This window comes from Squalius cephalus (genome assembly GCF_949319135.1).
Source record: "Squalius cephalus genome assembly, chromosome: 14".
NCBI lineage: Eukaryota > Metazoa > Chordata > Actinopteri > Cypriniformes > Leuciscidae > Squalius > Squalius cephalus.
The window spans coordinates 18086608-18104825 of NC_137135.1; the positions used below are offsets into that span (position 1 = coordinate 18086608).

An 18218-nucleotide genomic window follows, 5' to 3' on the forward strand; every position below is an offset into this window, starting at 1 on the left:
CGCCACTTGTACAGATCAGTGGTGCACGCTTTTGCGGTGAGCGTGAAACCTGCGGCAATTAGTAAAATTATGCGCAATACAAGCACTATTTAACCAGCCGAATGAGACAAGTGAGTGAGAGGAGGTGTGTGTGTTTCACTTCGCCGTTCAGAGAGAAGAGAGTGAGAACGCACAGCTGACATTATTGCCTGTGCCGCTGGCAACAAAACGGACCGTGGCAAGCTTGTGGAAAATCGTCTGATTCCGGTCCCTGGCCGGTCTGTCGGTGCATCACTATCTACTATGGTTTACTAATGTTATGCAAAGTTACAAACAAAAGCGGTGTGTAAAATCATCATGTATACTGTGTACATGTGCGTCGGTGGTGCTTTTTCATATAAATTCTTGGTATAGGCTAGTTTGGTCTCTAACTGAAACAAATATGCTTGTTTTCTGTTAGTTGAGAACTTTCAATAATACATGACACAAGTCTATCTGTTATGTACTAGGGGTGGGAATCACAGGGTACGATACAATACATGGCTCAAGACACCGATAATATCACGATACAGCAATTCTGTGATAATCAATATATTGCTAGACAATCCTACAATGATACATAGGGGTGGGCGATATAGCCTCAAAATTATATCACGATATTTCAAGAATATTTGCGATAATGATATTTATGACGATATAAAAAAAAATTTAGACAATTTTTTTATTACATTTATCTCACCTAAATGTTTGCTCACTCATTGTGTTTTTACAATTGGGTAATTTTGTATTTCAGAGTTTACACAACACAAGGAAGCTTGATTTCAATCTTTGAATTAAATTGAAAAAAGTAGCAAAACATATATACAAAATAATAAAGATACAAATAAAGAGAAACGTTTTTGGGTAGGTCTAACACTATTCAGTAATACTACAGAAACTGAATAAGGTAATCAAATGTAAAATAACACTAGTCCTGACTAAATTAAATTAAAGGCTATTAATTCTGATTCCTTACAATGAAAGCTATCTTTTGTTGTTTTGACGACAACATTAATGACAGACACATATGGCTGCTGTCACTTTTAGAGCTAGTGCCCGGATCCATTACTGTTATACTGTCTGTCACACTGTCACGCACGTTTTATGGTTATTTCAGACATAACCGACTGTTTACGAATATACTAACCATGACCGGAATTTTTACACAATTTTGCGTGTTTTTCCCCCGTTAAAGCAATATAATCCGCGAAATAGAACTTTTGTTACTCGCGAGCTGTTTGTGAGGCGGCTTTAACTTACTGTATGCACCATGGTATGCACGCAGAGTAAACATCTCTCAGAGAGCGCGCGAGAGTACTGAATAGTTTAAAATCGCAAATGTTTAATCTGATAAGACTTAAAAAGAAGCGAAAATGATAAACTTTAGTTACGATGCAAGTGACAAAAGACAATTCCGTCATGTCCTGTCTGCTAAACACAAGAGTGTGGTATCGACGCTTGACTTGTGCAACCCATTTTGAAAGCGAGAGAGAGAGAAGACGCGGCACCGCTGAAAACTCACGCGGTTGGTAAAATCAATATTTGCGGGGGAATTTCCCGCATTATAAGTGGTAGACCTGCGGGAATTATTAAAATACTATTGAAGTAGCTCCTTTTTAGGTACTAAATCGTCATTGGAGGCTGACTTGCTGCTCTCGCGCTCAGACAGGTGTTGTTATTGTGCGTGCTAAGGAACGTAATGCGCCATACGTCATTGCGTCGCTATATCAGTGATATCGCGATATGACACTTTTTTATCATGTAAAAATTTATACCGGTATTATCGTGGACGGTATGATATGGCACACCCCTAATGATACATCACAATATCTGTCTCAACTGAAAACAAAATGCCTGTGAAAAGGTTGAGTGCAGGTTTTCTCTTTATTCAAGTGCAAACTGTTAGAAAACAGCACACATTTTTTTTTTCTCTCTGTAAATTAAATGTAACATTTAAATTATATGGTATAAGCATAAAATGTTTAATTTACTCAAAAAGCTTAAACTTTTCTTTGTGTGTAAACTGAAACATTTACCTGCTTATCAACTTGAACATCTCAGTGTTTACCAGCTTCCTTAAAATAAACCTGAGAATAGTGTTGTCAAAGGTACCGACTTGGGTATTTTAAAATTAAAAAAATGTGATGATACCACCATTTCCCCCTAGCATTTTTATCGCTGTTGAGCGGATTCTTAAACACCTCTGATTGGCCATTGTGCTCATGCGTTCAACATGTCTGTGATTGGCTACAATGATCAACGCTTCTGCTTCACAGAGCGCTTACACACAGGTACACAGACACGAGAGCGTTTGAAAGCAGGTGTCTATCAGTGGATATATTGGGGATCCGCTGATAGACACCTGCTTCACATGTGTGTATCCTTGTAAGCGCTCGGTGAAGAGTAGGGTTGGGTACCGTTTGGTGTTTTTTTCTCTTTTTTCGATACCAGTGCCAAATTGATACTTTTAAAACGGTGCCTGAACCGATACAAAAAAAAAAAAGAGAGAACCTCAAAATGATGGTGAATGACATCAAAGAACGTTTTTTTAATTGAGAAAAAAAAAAATCTTAAAATTTAATATATTAAAATGTTAGAGTAAATATATAAATATAAGAAGTCTAAATACAAAACAACAAATTTACATAACAAATTCACAATAAAACCTAAGCCACCTAACCCAAATACAATAATTTAACACTAAATAACACTACAGTACTAATAACAGCAAGTAGTATTCAGTATGCTACAAACCAGCTTTAAATTTCAGCAATTCTTTTCACATGTTTTGCCTTCTCTGGCCAAATACGACACCTCTACTGACTTATTACATGTCCTGCACAAGGTGAGCGCTATTATACAACGCATCACCTTAAATGTTGTGATGCGAAACCCCTCGTGGAAGAAGAACGCCGTCATGTTTACAACTGAGACAATGAGCTCTTATCAGGATCAACTGAATGCTGGATTTCAAAAGTATGTGAGGTTCGCGGCTCTATTGTTGCAGTAAACTTGCACAATGTTCTTGAATGAATAATTTATTAGATGTACGCTGGTCTGTATGGACATCAACTTTACATTTTCACACTAAACATGATGCGGAACAAATAACGGACTGTGATTGGTTGCGTTATGTCAGTCAGTCCTTGGCTGATATTTTTATTCTTAAATACATGTAAGTGAATGTGTTTTGTAATTCACGTGTGCCAACGTGTGTCCCCATAAATGGCATAAAAGCCGAAGTGCGTCCAGACTTTGGACTTAAACGTGTTTGGAGCATCTATTAAATTACTTGCACTGCTGTCCGCAATCCCGTTTAAAACCTCTTTTTCTTAGGCTAGTTAACTTATGTTCACGTTTCCCTCTTTCGTGTGTTGAGCACCACTCGAGGAGCCATGAAGTAGTGACGCTGGGAGCAGGGAAATCTATTTTAGAGCTCCTTGTTTTATTAAATAAAATATAGATATTTGGCGCCAGCGTATCAATTCTCGAATCGCACGGAGAAGGACAACGATATATTGCCCTATCGATATTTTGTCCCACCCCTGTTATTATGTACTATGCTTTTCATGAAAATGTGATCTTTAAATCAGTTATTTTTTCACACTATGAAAAGAGAGCACTTCTAATAGTTCAGCAATTTAAAAAGCATTAAGTGATCATATTTGCTGTATACATATTCAGTGTAAAGCCAAGCTTCTAAGCTTTAAAACGACATCTATTTTGTGTTAGTTAAGCAAGTGGTTAAGCAAGTAACATTATAACTTTGGATTTAAGAGGTTAAGGTTAACGATTAATCAATTAATTGATTATTAATTTAAACAGCAGTCAAATATTGGAGTTTGTGTAAATTGACATCCCTATTCCAGAATCAATGCTGCTGAAAAATTGGGTGGGAACTTTTGTGCTCTATTTAACAGAATTCATATTAGCATATGAATAATATTTTCATGTGCTCCTTTCAAGGGCAGGCAGGCAGTTGGATATAATATATATATATATATATATATATATATATATATATATATATATATATATATAATATTATATATATATATATATATATATATATATATATATATATATATATATATATATATATATATATATATATATATATATATATATATATAATATTATATCCAACTGTATCCAATATATATATATATATTTCACATGACCAAAATGATAGATTAAGGGGGTAGCAGTGCTTCAAGAGATTTTTCATTTGTCTGTGAATGATAATGACTGTTCATTTCATGCTTTCTTAAAGGATCAGTTTAAAGTTGGAATGTGTAGGACGTCTCCTATCCCAGCTTAAGAAGCAAATATATTTAAGCTGTATGTAGGTTCGGTTGCCCTGGCTGGAAGTTAAAAAGTACAGTGGCTTTGAAACATCTCAACCAAAGGTGTGAGTTTACTTTAGGGTGTGACTTTGTTTGTTTGAGCTGTGGCGGATGAACAGGAGTGTGTGGCAAACCTGAGCTCATTCTCATTCTAATGATTTTTGTTCATTGAAATGATCTCATGACCATTTCTCTGATACCCTCTGCCTTTGACTAGCAATAGCAAATCTTATTCTTGGCTGTGATGTAAACCAAAGGCTGTCGGCTATTTACAAGTGTGCCATTCAGTATGTCTCGGCCCAACATCCCGTTTCAATAGGAAACAGCCATTTCATGAGGTCTTTTAAGGATAATTATGGTAGTCTTTCTTGCTTATGGCTTATTACAGTGTGTTGTGTACAAGAACAGGTGGTTTTGACAAGCGTGTTTCACTACACATCTGTGATGCCCTTATGGGCCGATATTGTCACATTGCTCTGATATCTCTCTCCTTTGCTGCTGTATCACACAAAAATGTTTATTTTCATTTTATGTGATAAGTAACTAACTGGTTTTAGCAATGTCGTTACAAAACAGTGTGTGACTCTATTCTGTGTAACATAAAAACATTTTAAAAAATGTTGTTAACCAAACAATTTGAGTCCATTGACTTCTGTTGTATGGACAAAAAACACTTGAGGCATTTTGAAGAATATCCTCTTTTATTTTCCACAGAATAAAGAAAGTCATACAGGTTTGTTGAAAGGACATAAGAGAATTTTCATTTTTCACTGTAGCATAATTGTCAGAAAAGGTGTTGTGTGTCATGTGCTGGTCTGAATCCCTTATGTGGGAAATATGGTCTATAGCTTTGTTTTAGTGAAAGTGTTTAAAGCTTTTAAAAATTACAAACTTTTGAAAGTTATGAAGATTTTAAACTGAAGTTGTGATGTTGAAAAAATAATGAAAGGGAAAATATGCTGCTTTATGCATTTTTCTAATTATTATTTAGTACTATGGTTATATTTCTTTTTAAAGAGGCGCACAGCGGCCTGTCCTGCAGCTTTCACTCAGTCTGTTCTTCACACTGACTGAGAGAGGCCGTCTGAGCGATCAGCTCAGGAGTCACATATGGTGCTGTATTGCCCCCGTGTGGCTACAATATAACTGCATTTGTTCTGCCTAGCTGTAGTGACAGACTGAAGATGTAGACATTGTGAAAGGACCAAACAGTAATTGTCATGAATGTTTTTGGAGCCTTTTTAATTTTAATAGACAATTTGCATCTTCTCCCTGCCACGTTTAAATAAACATTTGAACATTTTGTGTTCTTTTAGGCAAAACTTGTTTGCCCGTATTGGTAATCTTTTACTATTGAGGTTAAACATGTGGCTTGCTGTCTGCAGTGGGAGGGGCTTGAGGAAGTGGCTTCAACTCCAGCTCTGAAGAGTTGAAAAATGTTCAAATTTAGGTAAAACGCAGCTCTCGATGCTTCACTTTTTACCCAGCCGTCCAATCACAGTGGAGGAGGGGCGTGACAAACACCACACCAAACCAACCAATCGTCACATCCTAATTGTACAACGACTGAACAACAGTGGAGAAGTTAATCCTTGTTGGTATAATTGCATTTTTATATTCAGTAATTGCTGATAAACCAAACTATCTGCAAAAGCAGACACTGGCGACACAGATATTCCATATCATAACAACCAAAGCATTTCAGCTGGTAAAAAACACTGCGCTTCTGAAGCGCCCCCAGCTGGCCGTTTTCAGAAGAGCGCCTGGCAATTTCAACTGGCTAAAACGCTTTGGTGGAAACACTTTAATTGAATACATTTTGTTTGGCATATGGCCAATTAGTCTCTTTTGCGTTTATGCAATATACTGGAGCCAAACCAGAGAAGGAAGTCCAGAAAATTCCACAGTGTCCTTGGACACATAATTTATGTAGTTGTAACTCATGGGCGGGGTTTATGCGAGTTGTGAATGAGCGTGCACAGGCATCCTATTTGGAAACTATTGGAATTAATTGCAGATTTAACTATCAAATCTAAGATTTGTGAATCCAGATGAGAGTTTTTGAGAAGATCTGTTTTCCACAAATTAAAATTACTAAGAATTTACTTGTATATTTACTAGGGGTGACCCCGAATATTCAATGCTTTGATAGGAGGAGCCTGATTCGACTACCGATCTCACGGTCGAATCTTCGCAGAGTTATGAAACGAGGATCATGCCACTTTGGCTATATGAGGGTGCTCAATGTCTGATTTCACATAGAACTACCGGGTTTCTGTCAATACGTTAATATTCAGCCTATTATGATAATGCTGTATATAAAAATGTGCAAAGAAAGAAGCTTTTAATAAATATTTTTTAACATGCGTGAATAAATCCAAACACCCCGTGACAGATTTAAGTTTCACTTTCAATCCGTGACCGACAGAGGAGCGTTTTGGCGGCAAGGATTTAAATCTTTAACAATGTCTGGGATAAGAAAATCTAAAGTGTGGATGTACACCATCAGAAAGGATATTATCCAAGGCTGGATTTAGCATCAGGAAAACCATGATCGCACTTCTGCCGGCCAACGTTAACAAGTTAGTTCTCCACGGGACATTCTAAAATGCTTAATGTGAAAAAAGCTTTTAAAACGCTTAAAAGGCACTTTAACGTCGCTTAATGCATGTACACAGTAGCCTACACACTTTATTAAGAAACCATACTATGTGCAGATAAGCAGATGAACCCAGAATATGAACGCAATGCGTTCCTCCTATAGCTTTTCTTAATTTAACTATTTTAGGAGATTAAGTTGTTAAACCAACGAACACAGACAGAGTGAAAGACTGGATTTGTTCTCTCGATCAGGTAGAGTACAAGTGATTTCAAAACTTTTCAGCCGGTTCTAATTTGATTTTTGGATGCTGTGAACATTTTTAGCTAAAAAGACTGCCACTCCAGTTTAGCATTTATTGTTGTTTCTGCAGTTAAAAAGGCAAAGTTGAAAATTCTGGCTACTATCGTTATTTTAATAATTTCTTTATTTTTATTTTATTTATTGATCTGTCAGGGTTATCTAATCTAACTATTTGTGGCTTGTGTTTTGCATATATGTTCCCCTGCACTTTAGGCATTTTGCACACATTTGCTCCTCATCCTGTGACTTGATTCTGATTTATTTCGTTTTGTATTTCTATTTATTAGAAAGGTATATTCTGTTCTAATTTAATTTAGTAATTTAACCGTTTATTTTTTCGGTGCATCGATGTTGTGCTGTACTTAGAGCCTGCTCGCACAGGTAATTTAGCCGATTTAATTTGATTTGCATGTGAAATGTAAATCCTGTCTGCAGTGTGGCCTTTCTGGAGTTATTTATGTTATTTCTTAGTTTTATTGATCCAAAATGTTTTTATACATTTTCTTCTATATCTTTGTGATTTTCTGTACATCGCGGCTTTGAAATGTTAAAGCCCCGCCCCCAGCCCCACCCCCATACACATGATTCGACTATTAGTCGACTATAGGCAAGACTTGACGATTCTGATTCGACTGTGAAAAACCATAGTCGGGGACACCCCTAATATTTACGAAAGTTTCATGAATGAGGCCCGATAATTATACGGCTTGAACAATCACAATTCAGTAACAGCTATACACAAGTGTGTCAAAGGTTTTTAATTTTGTGATTGGTTTCCACTTCTTTTTTGATGAAACCTTGTAGACAGGAGTTTGTGCCAACACTATACAGTAAACAGTGACATTCAGTTCATATTTAAATGCGGCTCCTGTTGCTTGAGAACATGAAAAAACAGAGATGCGATGCAGTTGGCCACTGACGCATATATAAATATAAACCAGCAATTAAAAATGAATTCAAAAATAGAGTTGATTTATAATTTGAGCAAGGATTAATAGATTACAGATGTAGGTGTGCTTGTTTAGTCTAAACACATAAGACCTTACTAATGTTTTTCTCAAATTTTACTAGAAAAGATTGTAGAATTTTTATCATAAGGTAATGTAAACAACTTTGCATAATATTTCCTGTTGTTTTGTTTTTCCCTTTTTTTTTTTTGGTATTTGAATGGTATTTATGCAACTTTTGTATTTTTGTAACTCTGTTTTTGCCATGAAGATAGCCTCAGATGCTGACATGGCATTAAAGACATTATTATTATTATTATTATTATTATTATTATTATTACTACTACTACTACTACTACTACTACTACTAATGCTTTTCTCCCAATTTGTCTATGTTTTAGGTTTATGAGACAAAAGTTCCCACTGTTGCCCTGTGTGTATAAAGACAAAGCCCTTGACAAGTTGAAGTGGACCAGAAGATGTTAAAGAAATGATAGCCGCACCGGAATTACACACCGAGTTTCATTTCGCTCAGTGAGTACACAAACACACGAGTAACGAATACACATTATGTGTATGCATGCGCTGACATATTCTCCCTCACTATGTTATGCTATATTGATCTGTTTGTGTGAACAGGGACACTGACACCCGATTCTCATCAGACACTGATTTCGATGATCCTGATGGGAGAAATGTCATCATTGGGAAAGGCAAGGTATGTGGACCCTGACATTTTTTGATTGTCAAGAATCTTTACAAGATTTTACAAGGTTCCTTTACCCCTTTTCCACTGAAATGGTTCTGGAGCTAATAATTGGCCAAACTTAAGATTCTGACTTCAAAACTAAATGATGACTTAACCACGTTTCTATGTAACCTGCCAATAAACAAATAGTGCCCTATGATTTTCGCAATGCAGAAAACACGGATGGAATCGTGGGATCCAGTCATAAAAACAGAATTTACTGTATAATGTGGAATTTCACGGAATTTGTTAATTTTTTGATGAATAAATAAAAAATAGGTCAGTACACTTAAATCAAATTGCGATATAGACTAATGTCTGTGAATAATAAACCGCAAAAAGACTATTTAAAAACGACTCCGCTCTGAGAATCAATTGACGAGCATTTTACGGTTTCATTTGAGAAAAACTATCCTTTTTATATTTATGATAACCTAAAAGTTAGGTTTAACTTGACAGATATATTACTGTTGTACAGTATAATTTAGATGTGTCTCAATGTAATAATAATACTAACACTAATAATGATAAATGATCAAAACTTCAATTTTCCCATGTTTTAATTTTAACAGTTTAAAGCTCCGTTGTGCAGCATGTTGTTTGACAAAGTTTGCATAATTTCATATTATTAAAAGATCAATTAAATTAATGTTTTATGTTTTCATTTGATTACCAGAAAATATACAAAACAGAATTTGTGTGGGGAAAAAATCATAAATATATATATATATTTTTTTTTTTATTAGTAAAACTGATGTTTTTATTAATTAAATCAATTAGACATGCTTTTTGATTATTAAAATTGAATTAAACCATTAAAATGGAATCCAGAAAACTTAAAACAGGAAACACAGAATTTGGTTTGGTAAAATAAAATAAAATAAAATGGAATGTTCGAAAAAAGAAAAAAGCATATTTCGTAGGGTCCTAAACTTGAAACTGTTGTTAAATTGTATACCTTTTATGATTTCAATTAATTAGACATGCTTTTTATCACTAAAAATTATTTAACCATTAGAATGGAGCCCAAAAAAATGTAAACGGAAAAAAACGGAATCCAGAAGAATTCAAATGGAATTTTGGAAAAAAAAAAAAAAAAAACAGAATTTGGGAAAAAAATCAAACGGATTTCATATGGCCCAAAACAAATGCCTTTATACAGACCTTTTTTATTTTTTATTTTTTTACTTAACTTAAATAGTTGAATTAAGCATCTTTATACAAGCACAAGCTGTTTGTAATCCATCAGTCAAGTTATTTAAATGTCTAAAATTCATTGCAAACAATTCGCACATGATATTTGCAATTTAGGAACTGTATTTGCTGTGGACCGTCATCCAGTCCACTAGCTGCTATGAAGAGTTTGATCCAGTTCTTTACAGTTGACCTGTAATGTCACTCTGCTTCAGGCGAAGAAAGGAAAGAAGGGCCCCGGAGAGAAGGGGAAAGGAGCGGGGAAAGGAGCTGGACGCATGAACGGTCACCACCAGGAAAACGGCATGGAAAATGTCATGCTTTTTGAAGTGGTCAGGCTGGGGAAGAGTGCCATGCAGGTCAGTGAGCATATTACCGGATTTTACACTGCCCTCTGTCACGCTCTGGCATTCACATCTTAAATTCCCTCATGTGGGTTTGTGGCTTCTGGAGGGATTTGAGTGTTGGCAGGAGAATATGCAGACAGATGTACAACTGTGTAATCGAGCAGATTTTGACCTTTGCGAGATTTCTGCTCTCCTGTTTTGCAGTCGGTCGTTGATGACTGGATTGAGTCCTATAAACATGACAGAGACGTCGCACTTCTAGACTTGATCAATTTCTTCATCCAGTGCTCTGGCTGCAAAGGTTTGAATGTCATTTCTCATGTGATCTGGTTTGAGCTCGGAGATGGTAAATGTTGTGTGACAGCGGAATCAGGATAGTTAAAGGGAAATGAAGATTCAGTCATCATTTACTCGCCATCGTTTTATTCTGAACGGCATTACTTTTTTCATGGAACAGAATGTTCATGCTAATCTCATCCATATAATGAAAGTGAATGGACACAGGGGCTATTAAGCTCCAAAAAGGACATAAACCATCATAAAAGTAGTTGATAGTACTATATTCCAAGCTGTATGAAACCGCATGATAAAGACTTGTATGAGGGAAAGACCAAAATGTAAGCCTTGGTCATTAAAAACATGTCCTTGAAAATTTTGTTTGACAGTTATGGGCAGTTCATATAAAGGCCAATATCTATAACATTAAATACAACTATGAAGTTTTAATAATTGTTCAAATTTTATGAAAAAAGGTAAGTCATAACAAAGAGGAACGATATCAGAAAGATTTTTTAACGAACAATAAAAAGATTGACATCCTATCAGAATCATTTCAAGCAGCAGACAACAAAACTGCAGCATTCGCTTGGAATGGAGATGAGTATAGTTAGACAGCCTAATCCTGGTTTAATCTAAGCCCTTTCTGTGAAACTGGGTTTTGGTGTGAACAGCCTTGAGCAGGGGTGCCCAGTCCTGCTCCTGCCGATCGACTGTCCTGCACAGTTCATCTCCAACCCTAATCAAACACACCTGAAGCAACCAATTCATGTCTTCAGGATCACTTGAAAATTAAAGTCATGTGTGTTTGATTAGGGTTGGAGATGAACTGTGCAGGACCGTCGATCGGCAGGAGCAGGATTGGGCACCCCTGGCCTTGAGTTTCACTATGTGGAAAAAGAAGCTTGGACATTCTGCTAAATATAAGAAATGAATAGTGAACTTTTCTTTTTTTTTTGCAGTTTTCCTCGTAAAAAAAATAAATAAAATAAAACTTGGTACAACTTTAAGTCCTGACCTGAGCCAAGTATAAATTTAAGCTCATATAAATTTTGTTTCATAATGTTATTACCTTTACAAAAAATAATAAACTGTTTTGCAGGTGTTGTCACTGGTGAGATGTTCCGCAACATGCAGAACTCTGAGATCATTAGAAAGATGACAGAAGAGTTTGATGAGGTAAACCTTACTCTCCAACCCTGAACATGACTCTTATCAAAAACTTGTTTCCTCACCCACTACATACTGCGTTTTATGAATTATTTTATGCCCACACTAACCATCGAGAGTTGATGTTATTGCAGGACAGCGGCGATTACCCACTCACAATGGCCGGGCCGCAGTGGAAGAAGTTCAAGTCTAGTTTCTGCGAGTTTATCGGCGTGTTGGTGCGGCAGTGTCAGTACAGCATCATCTATGACGAATACATGATGGACACGGTCATCTCGCTGCTCACTGGCCTCTCAGACTCTCAAGTCCGCGCTTTCAGACACACCAGCACACTGGCAGGTCAGTATCTCTGCTACTCAATCTGAACCTTTTGTTATGATTGGTCCAAATTAGTATCAAGATGCTATGTTTTTCTTCCCCATAGCTATGAAGCTGATGACGGCCCTCGTGAATGTAGCACTGAACCTCAGCATCAACATGGACAACACTCAGCGGCAATACGAAGCAGAGAGGAACAAGATGATTGGCAAGAGGGCCAATGACAGACTAGAGCTTCTGCTTCAGAAACGCAAGGAGGTGAGTGTCCTCCGGAGCCGGGACAGGGATGCTGCACGCATCTAAATAAATTCAGCTTGTTGTCATTGTCCATAAAAGCTGAAAGTGAAAGGGGCAGAGCGAGTAAATGAAGCCTTCTGAGGCACAGTAGAACAGGAGATTTGTTTCACTCTTCCCTGTGGAGACTCACTTCCCTTTGCGTGAGGCTGCCAGGTCACTGCAGTGTTTGCTGCTTTCCTTCCCAACACCTACGCCTCTGTTGGCCAACAGCCTTAAAAACACACAACCAACCAAACACTCAGCACATTTCATCCGTACTCTTTCCCTCTACTTTAAAGCTGAGTAAACATGGATAAAGTAATTAAAAAAGGATCCTATTCTAATGAGAACACTGTGTTATTGTGGGCTGTCAGGTTAACTGCAGCTCTGTCAGCACCCGTGGGGTTAGAACTCTCCTGAATGGCCATGAGTATTAAAGCTGTGTTTAACCGGTGCTGTAAATTAACTGGGTTATGTAATAACAGCCCCTGCTGTTATGCCATCTGCGTTTGTGAGTGTGAGGTTTTATTGATGTCTTGATAGTATTGTGTTAAACCACGTGGACACACACAAAACGTGAGTTTTAGTTTAGGGCAATATTCTGGTTTAAACTCTGTTGACAGCATCTCTCGATTTATATACAGTATGTATAGAAAAACACTTACAGGTGAAGTCATTGGAGAGCAACCATACATCAATCACCCCATAGATTGTAGTTGCAGATGGTTTGTTTTTACGAACTAAAATTAGAATCAAAATTTATTTCTGTAGTAATAGATAGCAGTTAACAAATAGACCTTTTTGACTCTTAGGCCACAGGAATATTCAAAGATCACCTCCCCAAGGAGGATAGTAGGTTTTTTCTAGTACATCAGCTGTAATGGTAGTACCCCACCCCCAACTTTTTTTAATTTACGGAAACTAGGAGTGTCCATCGATCAAAATTAATACTAAGATAATTATAAATATTATTTAATTAATTTCATTTTAATTATAATTAATTAAGTTTCAGAATTCCAGAAGTTTTAATAGCTGAATTTATTTCCTCTAGGATCCCACCCTTTTTAACCAATAACTGAATAAGGGTTAATTTTTTTTACTTTTTTCTCCTCTTTTAAAAAAAACAAAACATTTTCTGCCCAATAATATCTTTCAGAACTTGGCATATTTATTTTTAATAAAAATACCCATGCCGTTTTAAATTGGGCTACCTCATATATCCAGGTTTTCCTAGGCCTTGGGTTCTTAAAAAATGTGAATTAAAATATGAAATTCACGTTTAGTTGTTTTGTCTTATTTGTAAATAATTTAATTCTATCTTGAGGCCCTGTTGAAGGAAGCAGCCTGTTTCTTAAAAGAACATCAGAGATGGATATCAGATTACAATCACATACGGCCATATATAATAAGATCACATATTGGGGAGCCCATAACCCTGAAAAGAGAGAGATGTCAGTGTTATTCCAAATTGCAGAGACTGTGATTAAAAGAAAATGCAAGAGGGAGTCAAGAGAACAGATTGTGATGTTAAAGAAGCTCAAATATAAGATACTATTTATTTCACACACATACACACAAACCTTTGACTAGTAATGCAGGTTACTGCCTGCAGCAACGATTGAATGATGAACTTTTTTTTTTTTTTCTTTACAGTTACAAGAAAATCAAGATGAAATTGAAAACATGATGAATGCCATTTTCAAGGGAGTCTTTGTTCACCGATATCGGTATGCACACTCATAAGCGTTGATTTTCTTCTAGCACAAACTCTCATCATCAATTACCACTCAGTAATTCTCTGATATGTTCCTGTGGGTGTCTGTGGGCTTAAGTGCTTCTGTTATCCCTCCTCAGTGATGCAATAGCAGAGATCCGGGCAATCTGCATCGAGGAGATCGGCGTGTGGATGAAAATGTACAGTGATGCATTTCTTAACGACAGCTATCTTAAGTATGTGGGCTGGACCATGCACGACAAGGTGGGAATTCAATCATTTTTCTCTCCCTTTTCATTTAATCCCTAAATATAGTGTCAGATGGAGTTAGTCACGACACATTCCTAGAGTTGGAACTAAATTGTATCTCTCTCTCCTCTCTCTCTCTCTCTCTCTCTCTCTCCTCTCTCTCTCTCTCTCCTCTCTCTCTCTCTCTCTCTCTCTCTCTCTCTCTCTCTCTCTCTCTCTCTCTCTCTGTCTCTCTCTCAGCAAGGTGAGGTACGTCTGAAGTGTCTCACAGCTCTACAGGGGCTGTACTATAACCGCGAGCTCAATGCCAAACTGGAGCTCTTCACCAGCCGCTTCAAGGTGAGAGAACCATCTGGGGAAGTTTCATCCAAAATAGAGCAAACACAGAAAGGAAAATACTCCTCTCTGAAATTGAGAATTTAAACAAATGATTTTTATGTATCTTTTCAATATTTGAAAATAAAACGATGTGCTTTTTCACTATTGAGTGTTTGAAGTCAGTATGACGGGGTTATCTGTTTGTCTTCATCAGGACCGCATCGTATCTATGACACTGGACAAGGAGTATGATGTTGCAGTGCAAGCTATAAAACTGCTCACGCTGGTGTTACAGTACGTGTAAAACCCTGAATACACTTTCTACTGTCCACCTTATTTTTCAACGCGGAAGTAAGGTGTTTTTTTGTGAATGTGCGAGACTTCTGTTGCATTAGCCGCTATAAGTAAATAACGAGAATAATATATCAAAGTGTAGTGAACTGTAAAACTGTTTTCGCTACAAACCAGCGTGTTAATAATTAAGACACTAAATTAAAATAATATGGTAAGAAATACCAGTTTGCAATATCAAGCAGCATAACAAGCTAAACAAGCTGTTTTGTACAGTTAAAAATAACTGGAAGCGAATGACACTGGAAGCCAGACACATTAAAATTACAACTGACCACGGACACTCTTACCTGAAAAATAAGGTGGATAGCTGAGTTTCTTTTGATATAAGTTGGTGATTTGAATTAGGGTTTGTGGTTTAGTGTTACAAAATATTGTCAAAACATTTTAAACATTACATTTAACTTTTATTTTTTGTAATGGTACAAAAGATTTCTACTTTTATTTCTATCTGTTTTGAACTTTCTATTCATCAATGAATCCTGAAAAAAAAAATGCAGCACAAAAATTAAGCAGCACAACTGTTTTCCACATTGATGATTAAAAAGGAGATATTGAAAATAATAAACGTTTTTTTCAAATTGTAATAATAATTCACAGTATTACCTTTTTACTGTGTTTTTGATCAATGCATCCTTGGTGAGCATATGAGACTTCTTTAAAAAAGAAAATCTTACGTACCAACGTTTGAATGGTAGTGTGGTATAATTAACAAACAAATGACACTTATGACCTAGTGCTCTTAATGAATTGTTCAGTCAAATTATTCACTGGATGAGTGGTTATTGAACCAACATTTGACTGATTTCCTGAAACACTGCTGGCAGAACTAGCTGTGCTCATATGCTGTTGTTGTTTGGTATTGCAGTAGCAGTGATGAGGTTCTGACTGCAGAAGACTGTGAGAGTGTGTACCACCTTGTGTATTCAGCCCACCGCCCCGTCGCTGTGGCAGCAGGAGAGTTCCTCTTTAAAAAGTGAGTTTTATTCATGGTTCTTCAGATCTCATGAAGTTGTACATGCAGTAAACCTAGTCTTTGACCTGCTGAAAGTCATACGACAAAACTATATCTAGAGAATGAACGAATGGACGTGGTGGTTAGACAATATTAGATTGAGGTGAACATTTTCATCTTTGTTTGCAGACTGTTCAGTCATCGAGACCCTGAAGATGACAGCATGCCCAAGAGACGAGGCAGACAGAGCATGAATGCCAACCTCATCAAAACCGCTGTCTTTTTCTTCCTGGAGAGTGAGGTGAGGTAACATCAACAACGTCATGGTAAATGATGTGACATTAGTTCTGTTAAAGGATGCTATTTCTGTGCGACTTATGTCACTTAACAGAATTGCAAAAATTATGACTTTTTAAACATACATCTATACATCATGTTGAGTTTTTCAGTTTTCTTCTATTCTAGACAGTTTAAATGAAATACAATTCAGTAATGAAGCGTGATAGTCTTTCTTATGAGTTTAATATGGCAGCACTATATAATTATATTCTAATTGCACACATAAACTGAGATTTTATAGCGTGTTATGTTTTGATCCTTAGCTTCACGAGCATGCAGCCTACCTAGTGGACAGTATGTGGGACTGTGCAGCAGAGATCCTGAAGGACTGGGAGTGCATGATCAGTCTGCTGCTGGATGAGCCACTGCCTGGAGAGGAAGGTCTGACTCGGTGACACACTAGCAGAACTTTTACTCGCTCCAAAGGGAGTCAGAGATTAATTACCTTTGTGTGTTTTCCAGCTCTGTCGGACAGACAGGAGACAGCTCTGATAGAGATCATGCTGTGCACCATCCGCCAGGCTGCAGAGTGCCATCCTCCTGTGGGCAGAGGCACGGGCAAGAGGGTAAGACCTGATGCCACACGCATTGACCAGCGCTTGAAGACAGATCCCTGCTTTCACACGTTACCTGTTACATGCTGTTCTCAATTCTAACTTGGTCTGGTTTCAGGTTCTGACAGCGAAGGAGAAGAAGACTCAGCTTGATGACCGGACGAGAATGACGGAGCTCTTCGCTATAGCACTGCCAGCTTTACTTGCAAAGGTTAAAGTCCATTAAAAGTCAAAGGCAACATGAAATGGTATTTAAAGAGGCTCAACTGATATATATATTTTTCTTTCTCACAGTACTCCGTAGATGCAGAGAAAGTGACAAATCTGCTGCAACTGGCCCAGTTTTTTGATCTGGAAATCTACACCACAGGGCGTTTGGAAAAGGTCTGAACCGCATGTTGTTTAAACAGAATAAATGCACACTGATTGTTGACAATAGACTGATTGTGTAGAATGTGAATGAAAGCTGTGTTTTTTCCCCCCTCACAGCACCTGGATTCATTGTTAAGACAAATCAGAGAGATTGTGGAGAAGCACACGGACACAGATGTGCTTGAGGCTTGCTCCAAAACCTACCACTCCCTGTGCAACGAGGAGTTCACCATCTTTAACCGGGTGGATATCGCCCGTAGCCAGCTCTTGGATGAGCAAGTGGACAAGTTTAACAAGCTTCTTGAGGACTTCCTGCAGGAGGTGAGGACAGCGGGTGGCTCAGGGTGGAGATTCAGGAGCACTTTGATGTTCTATGTTTGCATAGGAACAAAAGTTTGGAAGGAGTATTTGTGTTCTGCTTCTACTGCAACACTGTGTTGCCTGTTTTTCTGGAGGTCTCTTTGGGGATGGTCTGGCCTCACTTTCCAACATGACAATTTAATTAGTGAGGTGCACTAGTTTTAGATTTTTTCACTAATTGTTAATATTTTTAGCAGTCGTGCTCTAAAGTGGTGTAGTATGTGTTGCATCTCAAAATGTCTGAGTAATAGTTAGTAAAATCTATGTAACTGTTAGATTTTACTCACCAGTGATTGAATTACAGGCTTTTAGCACAGATACATTTTCACTGTGTGTTGTATATGCATGTATGTGTGTGTATACTGTATATATAATATGTTAAAATATTTCAAATTCAATTTATAAAAATATCCACATCCAGCTGGAATCTTTTTTTCTTTTGGTGTTCACTCAGCCCTAAGAAA

The 18218-nt window shown here is 37.1% G+C and overlaps 1 protein-coding gene across 2 annotated transcripts in view; it reads left to right on the forward strand.

Annotated features, from left to right (window-relative positions):
• Positions 1-18218, forward strand: part of stag2b (STAG2 cohesin complex component b) — a 29308-nt gene that overhangs the window by 4630 nt on the left and 6460 nt on the right. For both annotated transcript variants that reach the window (XM_079892389.1, XM_079892388.1), the window contains exons 2-19: positions 8615-8747; positions 8853-8931; positions 10371-10514; positions 10707-10803; positions 11881-11957; positions 12083-12287; positions 12373-12524; positions 14196-14269; positions 14397-14520; positions 14746-14844; positions 15038-15117; positions 16043-16150; positions 16319-16430; positions 16732-16849; positions 16931-17034; positions 17141-17233; positions 17317-17406; positions 17512-17715. In XM_079892389.1, coding sequence (XP_079748515.1) covers positions 8704-8747; positions 8853-8931; positions 10371-10514; positions 10707-10803; positions 11881-11957; positions 12083-12287; positions 12373-12524; positions 14196-14269; positions 14397-14520; positions 14746-14844; positions 15038-15117; positions 16043-16150; positions 16319-16430; positions 16732-16849; positions 16931-17034; positions 17141-17233; positions 17317-17406; positions 17512-17715 — 2004 coding nt within the window. In that variant the 5' untranslated portion in view covers positions 8615-8703. The remainder of the gene's footprint in view (positions 1-8614; positions 8748-8852; positions 8932-10370; positions 10515-10706; positions 10804-11880; positions 11958-12082; positions 12288-12372; positions 12525-14195; positions 14270-14396; positions 14521-14745; positions 14845-15037; positions 15118-16042; positions 16151-16318; positions 16431-16731; positions 16850-16930; positions 17035-17140; positions 17234-17316; positions 17407-17511; positions 17716-18218) is intronic.